This window comes from Salmo trutta, chromosome 8, assembly GCF_901001165.1.
Source record: "Salmo trutta chromosome 8, fSalTru1.1, whole genome shotgun sequence".
NCBI classification, from domain to species: domain Eukaryota; kingdom Metazoa; phylum Chordata; class Actinopteri; order Salmoniformes; family Salmonidae; genus Salmo; species Salmo trutta.
In genome coordinates, this window is record NC_042964.1 from 31,306,216 (window position 1) to 31,319,606 (window position 13,391).

Here is a 13,391-nt window from a genome sequence, read left to right on the forward strand (position 1 = left end):
ACCCACCAAGTTTGGCACTCACCAAACTCAGATTTACTATAAGAAAAATTGGATTACCTTTGCTGTTCTTCGTCAGAATGCACTCCCAGGACTTCTACTTCAACACCCAATGTTGTTTTGGTTCCAAATAATCCATAGTTATATCCAAATATATCCAAATAGCTGCGTTTTATATATTCCATTACCGTACTTCGAAGCATGTCAAACGCTGTTTAAAATCAATTTTTATGCAATTTTTCTCGTAAAATAGCGATAATATTCCAACCGGGAGATGTTGTTTTCATTCAAACACTGAAAATAGAAAATGGAGTCTTCACATGCACGCGCGTGCCAGTGTCATTGTTCTCAGAACAACCACTTGCCAAAACCCCTACTGTTTTTCGCTCAGGGACTGTAGAGTTATTATTCAACGTTCTGTCGCCTTCTGAGAGCCAATGGGAGCCTTAGAAAATGTCACGTTACAGCAGAGCCACAAAAGCTCTGCTTTTCGATAAAGAGGCTACAGAAGGCCAAGAAATGGTCAGACAGGACACTTCCCATATAGAATCTTCTCAGGTTTTGGCCTGCCATATGAGTTATGTTATACTCACAGACACCATTCAAACAGTTTTAGAAACGTTAGGGTGTTTTCTATCCAAATCAAATAATTATATGCATATTCTAGTTTCTGGGCAGGAGTAATAACCAGATTAAATCGGGTATGTTTTTTATCCGGCCGTGAAAATACTGCCCCCTATCCTAAACAGGTTAAGTCACTCCTACTTTCTCAGCCAATGAGGTGAGAGGACACTGATCCTGTTTAAGACATCCAGTCAGCTGCAGCAAGGGCATTGTTTGGTGAACATGCAAGCAGGGGGCGTTTAGTGTGGTGCAGCAAGCTCTCTCCCTCGCTCTCTCTATTTTTCTGTCTGTCTTTTTTTGTCTCCCTCGTCTCTGTCTTTAAGTCTCCCTCTCTCCCACCTCTTCTCTCTCTCTCCCTGTCAGATGTCCTTATCATCACACACACGGCGGGTACATGTGACTACAGGGCACAATGACACACAGTCCAGTCCCACCATTAACAAGGTCATGAGTGGTAGCAAAGCTTGTTGTAATGTGAAGCACTTGAGATTTGGTTTCAATTTATCCCCTAAAATGCGTGGAATGAATTTGATGGGAAAGGGTCATATGACAGGAAAGGCCAACCTCTGTATGTTAAAAATGCTTTATCTGCCTTCCCAATGACACTAGTTTGAAAAGTAACATATTTTACAGAAAATAGATGAATGCTTTTGGACGATGCACCATGCTGCCATGTTGATAACATGACCGAACAGCGCAGATTACTGTTAGATTTGAGAAGAGCGCTCCTCCCTCACCGCTTTTGCCTGTTCACGTAACGGACAATAGCCTCAGGGCTCAGCATAATCCAATCTGCCCAATGATAGCCATTGTTCCTTCTATTAAAGGACACATGAGTCAAAACTTAACCTTCAAGACACAATAGATGGGCACGGTAACCAGATTCGATTTCCTTTAGTCTGACTGTATGGTAAATATAGATGTTTTCAATGTAACGAAGGACAATTATTTTGCATTCACACATTGGATAACTGACCTCTATCTTGGCCACAATCCCTGAATGTGTTTCACACAACTATATCATCAAGTGCCATGATCAATGAGAAACACTAGTCACATGATGCATGAGTTTTACCTCACGTTTCCCACATAGTAAGTTAGCTACTGCTTTATACTACACATGACAGAGGCCCATGAGGTTGGCCGGAGGCTGTTCACTACATAAGTTACAGAGGTACCATTTCAGATACACAAGACTCAGGCGCAGCCCACACCCTAACTCGGCCCAGCTCGTGACACAGGAACACTGGCTACTGTTTCAGAGTGACCTCCACAAAACCAACACAAGGGCAGAGACACAATGGAGTGGACACACACACTTCTGCATGACAGCACAAACATTCACACATGCGCACACACAGAGGAGGAAGGATATTCATATTAACTGTTTCCTGTGCTGTGGTCAGCTGTGGTGCAATCAAATAATGAAGTGACTGCAATAAGTGCCTGATATAAAATAGTTCCAATATCACCAGGGCAGGCTCAGACTATTTCCAATATCTTGTGTTTCCATAGTATTACCTTTGAAGCTTTTCAGGACTTCTCTCAACTATAGTAGTCTTCAGTTCCACATTGGGTCTTCAGTTTCATCTTCAGTTGTAGTACTAAAATAACATTGAAGATAGAAGTGGAAAAACGTTGGCAGGCCTGTCTCGCTGGGGATTGGGAGCACTGCCATTGATGGGATGCAGCTGTCGCCACGTCAGTAGTCCACATAGATAAATTAGGAGCCAGGGTAAAAGTAGCAAACCGAGCTTGTCACCCTCAGCAGCTATCCTTTTAGAGTTTACAACCTAGGACGATGTTAACTTGAGGAAATGTTGCATTTATTCTATTTTACTGAGCCATTAGTTTGTTCTTATTCTTATATTTTATTTATTATTGTGTATCCTGTACATATGACTAATACAACTTAAAAAGATAGTTATCTATAGCAGTACTGAGCATCTCTGGAATTTTAACTTGCTTGAGGTGGTAGTTAGTCCTGGGAAGTACATTACAAGTACTAATTGATGAAAGGGAAAGTATATACATATGATGCATTAGGCTACATAACACCACAAGTAATAGTTAATAAATTACTGACTAAATTAATCATACCATGATATCAATATCTGTAGAGCAATTTCAGAATCTTACACATTTTGGGAATATATTCCATGCTCACCAACATCCCACCCTTTTTAAAATAATGTTTTTTTTCTAACAGCAGTAGCAGCAGAGTACATCTGAGTCATTACTATTTGAAAGCACTCAATGGTTACCACGTTATGCAGAGGTCACCAAGGGGTCACAAAGAAATGGGAATCCATTTCCCATGACCCCCTCAACCTCAACATTCCGCAGACCTGATCTCCAGGTACACAAACACATCTAATTTCCTGGAAACATCGATTCCATTGTGTCTGCCGCTTTCAGGGAACGGAAATGTGAAAAACCCATTATTAAAAGCAGCCAAATGGATTATAATGACATGGTTACTGAACACAATGCGGTCCGATTAACATTGGGAGGCTGTTGATGTGACACCTCTTGGGTTCATTGTGACGCATGCTTGATATACTAGTCCATTAGATTCCCCCGAGCCTCAGGTAGTTCTGCTCACCTCCTAGCCCTGCACCCAAATCACATACTATCAATGCTCATGCCTCCATTTTACAAAGCAGAATGACGCAGGCAATTTTGATGTTCTGACAAGATGCATTTTTAATAAATGGGGTCATCCTCTATCCAGGGACAGTCATCAGATATGAGCATCACTAAAGACAAATATTTTTTTGTGTATCACAAAGTAATACAAATGCAATCAATATTCAGGTCATCTGTTCTGACACAGGCTGTACATGGTATATATCTCCCTCTAGTGTTTTAGAGAACAGAAACAAATCCTGCACCCGTTTCTATGGTTATAGAGCTCCACAAAGGGTGTCATAATATCCACAAAACCTCCTAGCGGTAAAACAGGGAAATGGTTCCAATTGTTTTTCCACCAATCATTTTTCCCCAAAGGAAATTTTAGAAACACTCAAAATAAGGGCTGTGTTTCATGTAGGCTTACCCTAGAGTGATGTTTTGATAACCATGTAAATCTCTCCTGGACAATGTGACAGTTAGCAATATATTCAGCTTTATTTACTCTCAGATCCCAAAATCCTAATCAGCATCAAAGTAAACATCATGCAAGACAAATTCCTGCACGTCATCTCTAGATGACACCTTTGCCAATAGGTATTGTGTCATCTTAGAACTTGCACAAGAGTTTAAAGAAATAGACAATAAATTACTACACTTAGCTAACATAGTAAATCCAGAGATTCTTACCTTTGCCTTGATTCGGCAGTCTCATCCAGATCATCGTGGCATTTGTAGTACTTTATGATAGCCACATTAGCATCTCATTTTTTTTTGGGGGGGGGGGGTAAATACAGGCGAATATACTGATAAGTCACTTTGTCCTAAAGAGATTTACAAGGTTACATTTTCTATAATATTTTTTTTGAAAGGAACTCCTGAAAGCTGTAGTATAGGAATGCACAAGGTGCAATTTCTCAGTTGGTTAGTGCAGCATCAGTTCCTTATGTAAATGTTAGTCATTGCATACCTTAGAAAGCTATTTATAACTTGTCAGAAATGTCCAGATCAACTAGACCATGTCAGCTAATGTTTGTTTTTTTTGCCCATAGATAGTTGTAATTTTTTAGTTACTCAAATCAAATGGACACGGCAGCTTAAAATGTATAGCATACCAATACCACTTATCCACAATACCAAAATTATTTTATTTTCAGTGGAAAACTTCAAGAAATTAAAACAGGACATGTTTTAGAGGGAAACATTTTAATAATTAAATAATTTCCACATTACTAATGACATGAGTCGATAAAACCAGACCATGTTTCTACAGTACGTATATTTTCCTGTGCCTCAGTGCAGAGAGGGGACAAACATGGATCCCTCCCTTCTGGTCTCTCTTTCTCTTAAATATACATGGGAGGAACAGCCCTGGGCCTGGAGAAGAGGAGCTGCTTTAGGAACATAAATATAGAAAACAGAGCTGTGTGCTGCAGCCAGGGGGGTGAGTCGAGAGGGGGTCCTGGAGATGAAGGTCGTTTTATTTTATTTTTTTACTCAGTGAGCCCCAGCTTCTTCTTGAGGGACTCTGGCATCTCGGGGGGAGGGGGACGGGGCAGGCGGAAGTAGACCTTCACGGAGTCGTAGATGAACCACTGCAGAGCGGTCAGAGTACCGATCATGATGATACGGGCAACCAGGCCCTTCCAAACACCTTAAAGGGGGAGAGAATGGGAGAAGGGAGGTGTTTGCTAGAAGTGTATAAATAAATTATATATTTTTTGTTTTTGTTTCTTTGAGTGGGCCAAACACTCAATGTTGGGCAGTCAGACATGCAAGATTTAAAAAGGCCGTACTCAATAGAACGACTTTACATTGAACGTTGCTGGACTCTACCCAAAAGGGACTAAAACAAGTGTTAACCACCCCCAGCCTGGCTGGGGAACAGGTAGACTGCTCTCACACACCAATGACTCAAGCACCTCCAATTGTACAGCCAGAAAGCTGCTGAGGGCCTCCAGGCTGGAGCGGCAGCACTCAGAGACAACAGCACCAGCACACAGGAGCACCCTCCAGAGGTGGATCTGAGGAGCGTGTTGTAGGAGTTGGGCCATTAAGTATTTTCTTTATTTTTATTTATTCAGACCCACCTATCCTCGCCCAGTAATCTGAGAGGGTTTGATTGGATAAAGTACCCTGAGGTACCAAATCACATCAGTGATATCTCTGAGGAAGGATGCATTTCCTAAATGAGACAAGCCCTATGGTTGTCCACTCACCTTTAGGTCCGAGCTTCTTGAGCACTTGGACGGCGGTGCTGCCACTCTCCTTATTCAGTACAGACACCACTGAGTCCGCTGGGTGAGACACGATGGCACAGAACACACCAGCTGCAGGGGACAGACAAAATCATCAGCACACTCCTATATAGGACCACTATATACCATCAAACAGAAGCCAGGGTCATCTTTGTCAAATAAGTAACACTTGTTTTCCTTTTCCGTTGCAAAACGTTTTGCTATGGTGTGCACTAATGAATACGACCCAGGTCTCTCTGGGTAAGAAGTTGCCATTGGTCACAGATCTAGGATCATATTACGCTTCCCCAAATCCTAACAAAATTGTATTTGTCACATGCGCCGAACACAACAGGTGTAGTAGACCTTAGTGAAATGCTTACCTACAAGCCCTAACCAACAATGCAGTTTAAATTTTTTTTTAAAATAATTAAAGAGCAGCAGTAAAATAACAATAGCGAGGCTATATACAGGGGGTACCGGTAGAGTCAAAGTGTGGGGGCATCGGTTAGTCGAGATAATATGTACCTTAGTTATTACGAGGACAACACAAACATGACTCAAGGTGAGCTCCTAGACCCACCTTTATCCTATTTCCTGTGGTACTACTACTCACCGATGTAGCCGGCCGTGAAGGTGACGATCAGCTGCTCAGCCTTGGTGCAGTCAGCACGTGGTTTGGGCACCACGTGTTTGTAGAGCAGCTCCACGGTCCTCTCAAAGCAGGCAAACTTCATCATGGTGTAGGGGATCTGCCGCATCCACAGGGGAACCACACCCTTGTAGAACCTGAGAGTTCCGTACATACAGATCAGAGTTCTCGTCTCTCTGATCAGAAACAATAGGTGAAAGCAATATGGTGGTCACTAACAAGGCACCGACTTTCAGCATTCAATTATCCCCACACAAGAGTGTAAAGGAGATGAGAACAAACTACATTAGACTATCAAGGCGCAAACCTGGGAAATACCATTAGGGCCTATGGGATTGTCCATCCCCCAGCATAGCTCTACTGGTAGGGTCCCATCAGTGGAACTGAGGGTTGCCAGTGCAGCAGGGGTGCTGGGAGGCAGGTAGACTGCTCTCACACGCCAATGACTCAAGCACCTCCAGGCTGGAGCACTCAGACAACAGCATCAGCACAGGAATGCCCTCCAGAGGTGGATCTAAGGAGCGTGTTTGGTGGTAACCTCTCAAATCAGCTATTGGGAGCAAGAATTACTTATGCAGGCTTATGTTCCATACCAGCCATGAAACACACAATCTAATAAAGGCCACAAGTTGAAGCAGGTTTGTTCACCTAGTGTAGGAACAAAAGCATACACCTCACAGCTGTCCCTGAGAAGGATGGAATACCTTTACAGGTTATACAGCCTCCAAAATAAATACAAAAACCAAATGACATCACAAACACAATATCTACTCACGCCCATACTCCCTCCTCTGCAAACATCTTGGGAGCACACTGTCTGAGGTTGTTGGCGTAGCCGGGGCAGGTCTGGATACGCACTTTGCAAGCCTCCATGGGGGCCAGGGCAATGTCAGCAAAGAACTCTGCACTGGCAGATGCAGCCAGGTACAGGGATGTCCTCCACAGGTAGGTGTTCTCCTGTTAGATGAAAGGGGGCGAAGTCAGTTGTGGTCCTGTGTGGGCTAGCAAAACCAATGCCATATGTTAAAAGTCCCACAGGGATTACATATAAATACTAAAAGTGTAAGTGCTCACTGTACTGTAATTGGGTAAAAGCGCCTGCTAATTAGCATGCAATTAATTATTTGGGGTGGGTGAACTGTTCCTTTAAAAACTCAGTAAACATGGGAATCCAACAGTGTTGGTTCCTACCCCTGACTGACCTCTCCAAGCATGTCGCTGTAGAAGATCTTGAACATCTCATAGAAGCCAAACTTGCAGAGACCCTGCATGGAGTAGCCGATGAAGGTAGGGGCCCAGCCCTTAGCCAGCCCTCGGGCTCCATCCTCCTTCAATGTGAGGGAGAAGCCTTTGCCAATGCTCTTGTATTTGTCAGGGTCCACCTAAGGAAGAAAAACCAATCGATTAGTAGAGAGTCAAAGGAACAATGGGACTAGAGCCCATGGGCTGAAATCTAGGTAATTTTATCCAAGGTTTCTAGGCTATGTTCTTTTTTTTTTTTTTCTTTTTTTTTTTTTAATGTAAAAATACTAGCTAGGTTTCAGGTTGTGAACTAGGGGGTTATCCAGATGAACATTACTACTTATAGCTAGTGATTTATCTGATGTCTGCAAATCTACAGGAATCTTCCGCCCAATCCCAAATCGAGTTTTCCGCCCAATTTTTTCCTCATCTATTCAAGTGCAAAGGACTTAAGGGTACATTTGGGACTGCACAGTCTTGCCGGATTTTAAGGCCACAACTGTTGAACAATCCCTCTGGGACAATAAAGTTGAAACTAACTTCTTAGGTGTAGATTTGGGATTGGGCACCTTTCCTTACAGGAGCTATGGAGGCCTTCACACAGCAGACAGCTACAGGGGGTACGACAAACCTGGATGCGGCACTTGACAAGGTCGAGGGGTACAACAGCTGTGTGTGTGAGGCCGCAGCTCAGGATACCCCCAAACCCACACAGGGCATAGTATTTTGTTGAGCCAAACTCACAGCTCACATCTGCAGAGTCTGCAGCAAAAAACAACAATTCGTGCCCAACATGCAGTCACAACACACGCAACACAGGACAATAATCACCAACAAACATGCCACCATTACATTAGAACACACCAGGGAATGAGCCAGATTAAATTTCAAACACTTGTTAATCAGGGTTTAGGTCAATTCCTTTATAAATTCTGTAAGTAAACTGACATTCCAATTTATCTCAATGCTTGTCTATGATTACATTTGAATCAGTTTCCAGTATACTTCCTGAATTTGAACATTTACTAAAAAAAAATTTTTTTTAAAAGAGTGTTGAAGCATCAGCTGCATAGTTAGTTAAAATAATACATATAGCTTACATAAATATATTAAGCGTTTATACTTTAGTCAATTTTAAGCTGGGAATAATTCCATTGAGGTGTAAATTACTTGGGCTTTTGAACCTACTTATAAAGCTATAGGTTACATTCTAGCAATGCATAACTGCAATTTGATCATGTTATAAATAGCAGAGTGAACATTCTGAAAATATTTTCCCATTGTCACTCCTGACCTTTCAGTGACCTACAAGTCCTTTAGCTTTGGATTGGGAAGGGGAATGTAGCAGGCAGGGAGGTTCATTAAACAATAACAGGAACACTGGTGATTGTGAATCACACACTTACCATGCGATGTAGGTTATTCGAAAACAAAATCAGGTGATCAAGTGGGATAAAACGTGAGGAACAACAATGACAACGATTTCACCACGACTGCACAAAACCAGGCTGCTTGTTACATCCATTCTCCCATGCAAATTGCATTTCAGACAACAAAAACAACACAGCGTGTTGGGTTTTAAGTGGCTCCAGGCCACAGGGATAGACAGACCTGCATTCTGCATTTGACCAGATCGAGGGGCACTAGGGCTGCGTGTGTGGTGCCACAGCTGATGATGCCACCAAACCCACAGAGGAGTAAATACTTCCGTGAGCCGAACTCACAGCTGTCTCCCTCTGAAGAAAGAGTCAGGCAATACTTTCAAAATGGGGACTTGGTGTTGATGTTGTTCATTAGAAAAGTGGTAATAAGTAGGAGCAAACTGCATCTTCACTAGGCTAAAGGCCAAATTCAAGTGGAGCTTAATTGTGTGTGTCCTGTCCTATGTAGTCTGCATAGGCCTATATCAGAGGTGCATAGAGCCATGCACACATAGAACATTTACTCCCTGTGAGGGCAGACTGTTGTGCAACAGGCCCTGTAACAGCAGAGCAGACTAGCTATATAACTAATCAACCAACCAGCACACAGTATTTAGGCTATAAAAAAGGACACCGGCCAGCAAGCTCTAAAACTAACCAAAAGCCTGACCCAAACATGGTGGTTCAATAATAGCTAATGTCACCTTTAGAACTAGGTCGGCTAAGCTGTAAAAACAAAAAATATTCAATTGAAATATTTAATTAAGCCAACAATGAAAAACAGCAATAATATTGCAATGGTCAGAATATAACAGGGGTTGCTGAAGGCCATGCTTTACGTTACAAAAAGGATAGCATTTCAAGTGATCTTAAATCTTGACAAAACTTCTCAAACCTATCCGAATTGAGAACCAATGCAATGACCCCGTCTAGGGGTCAGACGCATATCATTAGCTGGTTGGTGTGCTAGAAAGCAATACAGACATTGACCTAACTTCTACTTTGCACGTTTGAGTCAGTGGCCTCTCACCTTAGTTTTGAACAGCGATTGGGGGGGGGTCATGAATTCAGTTCAAATACCTGCGGCATATTTCAAAGTTTACATCTGCCCTTCTGTGTCCTCCATAGACAAGGCCTGTCTTTGACATTACACATTTAATGACAGTGGCTAGATAGCTGTGAACGTTTGACGAACACACAAGTCGTATATATTAAAAGACACATGTTGAATAAAATCGGTATCTCGTCTTATCATTGATTCAGTTGACTGCGTAATTGCTCGCTAGCTAGCTAACGTTACTTGTTAGCATGCAGAACCTTGGTTTACCAGCAATTGCTGCGGCAGCGAGGTTGCGGCTCTGTCCATTTGCGGGGAGGCTCTGTTTGGGCTCCTCGATTTCTTGGAGGGAGAATAGCGGGGCGTTGAAGGGATTAGCCCGGGACAACTGCGTTAGTGTGGTCGGATACATGGTGTCCAAAACCGGTCTGTAGAATGAAAGCGAATGTTAGCAAGCTAGCTCACTACCTTGCTGTAGAAACACGATCAACAGTAAAACAGCTCAGCTTACACTGACAACAGCCTAGGAAGTGGTTTCGAATGTCACGTGGGGATGTAGCTATAATTTGACATCCAGACAACATTGAAAGGCAAACAGTATTAGATCATGTTATTGTTGGTGTGAGCTAACTATTCCTCTAGTTAGCTACAGTACGTTAGCTTGCTCACTACTAGCTGATTAGCTAGCTTTCCCAAGGTGGAACGGTTGCGCAAGACAAGTTAGCAACATAAAACATTCTAAACGTCCTAAACAAAGCATTACAGTAAAGACTTCAGAATCCATTCTACTCTAACATTGTGAAATCGAATTGTTATGTTAGATATTTCGTAGCACTGCACTCACTCTCTCCGTGTCTTAAAATGGAGCCTCCACTCTACTTCAACCGGCGGTCACAGGGGCCGAACGACCTCGCGAAAAATCATTTTGTCCTTCCCTGACGTCAAGGGAAACATTGGGATAGTCCTTCTGCGTCCCGTCCTATCAGGGACGATATACGGAATGACAGTTCGATCAATCAAAATGCGGGGTCCAATCACGAAATAGGACTTTCCTAGGCCTTCAGTGCTATCATAGAAATACAATGCTAGATTTCTCTTTAAATTGAGTTTTAGAAGTGACAGTGCCACCAACTACATGGAAGACTAAACACATTTGCTGTGTTTGTTGCTTTCTTGTGTTCAGAAACGGTTCAAATGATTTTTGCTGGTTTTTACATTTGTATTCCTGCCACTTTAGTTGATACACGATGGAGTGCTGTGTGTGTCAGGTAAAGACAGGGAGTGGGGGGGAGAGAGAGGTAATGTAAACATATGTTTCCCAGGCCAATAAAGTCCTTTGAATTGAATTGAGAGGGAGCGAAAGAGGGAGAGGGGGCAGAGAGAGAGCAATACAGAGAGAGAGAGAGAGAGAGAGAGAGCGAGAGAGAGCGAGCGAGAGAGAGAGAGCGAGCGAGGTCTGAGTAAGTAGATTACTGTGCCTTGGCAGTCTATTCTTGTCCATTGTATTAATCTAGGCCTGTAGAGCAGGACAGGCCTCGTCCCTGCAGGTCATCAGTGTCAGGGCAGTCTTGACTTTTGCGGCATTCACGTGCTAGTCGGAACTAGGAAACTCTGACATTTCCAACTTGCTATGGTTGTAGTTATACACATGCCACGTTCAACCAGTTAAGTCAGAAATGTCAGAATGTCCTAGTTCCCGAGTAGCATGTGAAGCTCTTATCAAGTGGACCTCTGAATGATTGGACCAGTTTAATAAATATCAAATCAGAGAGCAGAAACCACAGAAAATGCCTTCATGCCTCTACTACAACCTATATTTAACAATCCTTTGGCAATGGTCAGTCAGTAGGAAGCTCAATCCTGCTTCTGGCTGACTGTTTGTAGGTGTCTAGGTGAAGTTACAATTAACATCAGGTTCCTATATGAGTGCAATAGGTGAAACTATTCCTGATTTCCACTCTGGGCTAAGTAGAGGGTATTCAGTGGAGCCCGTATTTTTTCATTGACACCCTTACAAAAAAAGACTGCTGTCAGAGTGCAGTATAACTGCAGTACACTGAAGTATAACTGCAGTTCGAGTCCATTATAACTGCAATATGTTGCAAATACTGCATCCAAAAGAACAGTGTTTTTATTGCAGTAATTTTGCAATGTAACTGCAGTTACAGTGCAGTATAACTGCAGTTCAACTGCAGTACACTGCAGTTATTCTGCAATTACTCCATCCAAAATACCAGTCGACTGCAGTTTCTGCACTTTTACTGCAGTTTCAATACTGCAATCTTTTTTTGTAAGGGCAGGCTCAGCTCCCCTTCTGCAGCGAGAAGATACTGCTGTAAGAAAAATACTGTAGCTATTTTGGATAGGCTTGTCCAAGGAGTGCCTCAAGGCTCCGTCCTCAAACCTCTGACTTTCATTATCTACATGCTTCCCCTGAGCCAGATCATCTGCCGCTATGGTCTCAACATCCACTGCTATGCGGATAACACCCAGATTTACATCCATACCAAACCCACCTTTCATCTCTCTCCCCTGTCTATGATCAAATATCACGGACATGAGAACTGGATGATATCCAATCTACTCAAACTCAACAGTAATAAAATAGATCATACTGGTGGCTCCCAAAGCTCTCCTCAAGAAAGTAGGAGACCTTGTAATGTCCATCGAGGGCTCTTCCATCTGCGGTCAGAAACTTGGGTCCCACTCTCTCCTCTGAGCCCCACATAAAATACATCACCAAATCCGCCTTCTTCCACCATCACTTGTTACATCATGTCTGGACTAGAGGTCTTCTCGGGTCCAAAACGTTGGACCCAAATGGACCTAAACATTTTTTTAAAGGGTGACCCGAACCTGAACGGACCCGAGAAAAATCAAACCCGAACCCGAATGGACCCGACGACAAACAGACCTTTATATATAAATTCACCTTAATATATAAATTAACCTTATTGGTGTAAAATACATAACTTACAGGCTATGCAGAGCTGTGGTTACATACAGTGTATTCGGAAAGTATTCAGACCCTTTGACTTTAAACAAACAAACAAAAAACGTTATAGCCTTATTCTAAAATGGATCAAATAGTTTTTTCCCCCTAATCAATCTACACACAATACCCCATAATGACAAAGCAAAAACAGGTTTTAGGAAATGTATGCAAATGTAAAAAAACAAAAATGGAAATATCACATTTACATAAGTATTCCGACCATTTACTCAGTACTTTGTTGAAGCACCTTTGGCAGCGATTACAGCCTCAAGTTTTCTTGGGTACGACACTACAAGCTTGGCACACCTGTATTTGGGGAGTTTCTCCCATTCTTCTCTGCAGATCCTCTCAAGCTCTGTCAGGTTGGATGGAGAGCGTCGCTGCACAGCTATTTTCAAGCCTCTCCAGAGATGTTCGGTCGGGTTCAAGTCCGGGCTGTTGCTGGGCCATTCAAGGACATTCAGAGACTTGTCCCGAAGCCACTCCTACGTTGTCCTGTTGGAAGGGGAACCTTTGCCCCAGTCTGAGGTCCTGA

The 13,391-nt window shown here is 42.7% G+C and overlaps 1 protein-coding gene and 2 non-coding genes across 6 annotated transcripts; all 3 read right to left on the reverse strand.

The window, feature by feature from the left end:
* Positions 1-4,439: 4,439 nt before the first annotated feature.
* On the reverse strand, positions 4,440-10,814 carry LOC115198663 (phosphate carrier protein, mitochondrial). 4 transcript variants are annotated; one of them, XM_029760789.1, is made up of 8 exons: positions 10,706-10,814; positions 10,132-10,289; positions 8,015-8,145; positions 7,344-7,523; positions 6,917-7,098; positions 6,106-6,278; positions 5,472-5,582; positions 4,440-4,906 (listed from the first exon to the last, which is right to left on the reverse strand). In XM_029760789.1, exons 2-8 carry the CDS (start codon positions 10,271-10,273, stop codon positions 4,746-4,748), a joined length of 1,080 nt encoding a protein of 359 aa, XP_029616649.1. In that variant the 5' UTR covers positions 10,274-10,289; positions 10,706-10,814; the 3' UTR covers positions 4,440-4,745. The 4 variants fall into 4 exon arrangements, with proteins under 4 accessions (XP_029616649.1, XP_029616650.1, XP_029616652.1 ...); XM_029760790.1 differs by lacking the exon at positions 8,015-8,145 and adding an exon at positions 8,995-9,119; XM_029760792.1 differs by lacking the exons at positions 8,015-8,145; positions 10,706-10,814 and adding exons at positions 8,995-9,119; positions 9,835-9,884.
* Positions 5,110-5,290, reverse strand: LOC115199279 (small nucleolar RNA SNORA53). Its single transcript, XR_003879373.1, has one exon. It is a non-coding gene; the product is annotated as a small nucleolar RNA SNORA53 (small nucleolar RNA).
* Positions 6,476-6,669, reverse strand: LOC115199280 (small nucleolar RNA SNORA53). Its single transcript, XR_003879374.1, has one exon. It is a non-coding gene; the product is annotated as a small nucleolar RNA SNORA53 (small nucleolar RNA).
* Positions 10,815-13,391: the final 2,577 nt, after the last annotated feature.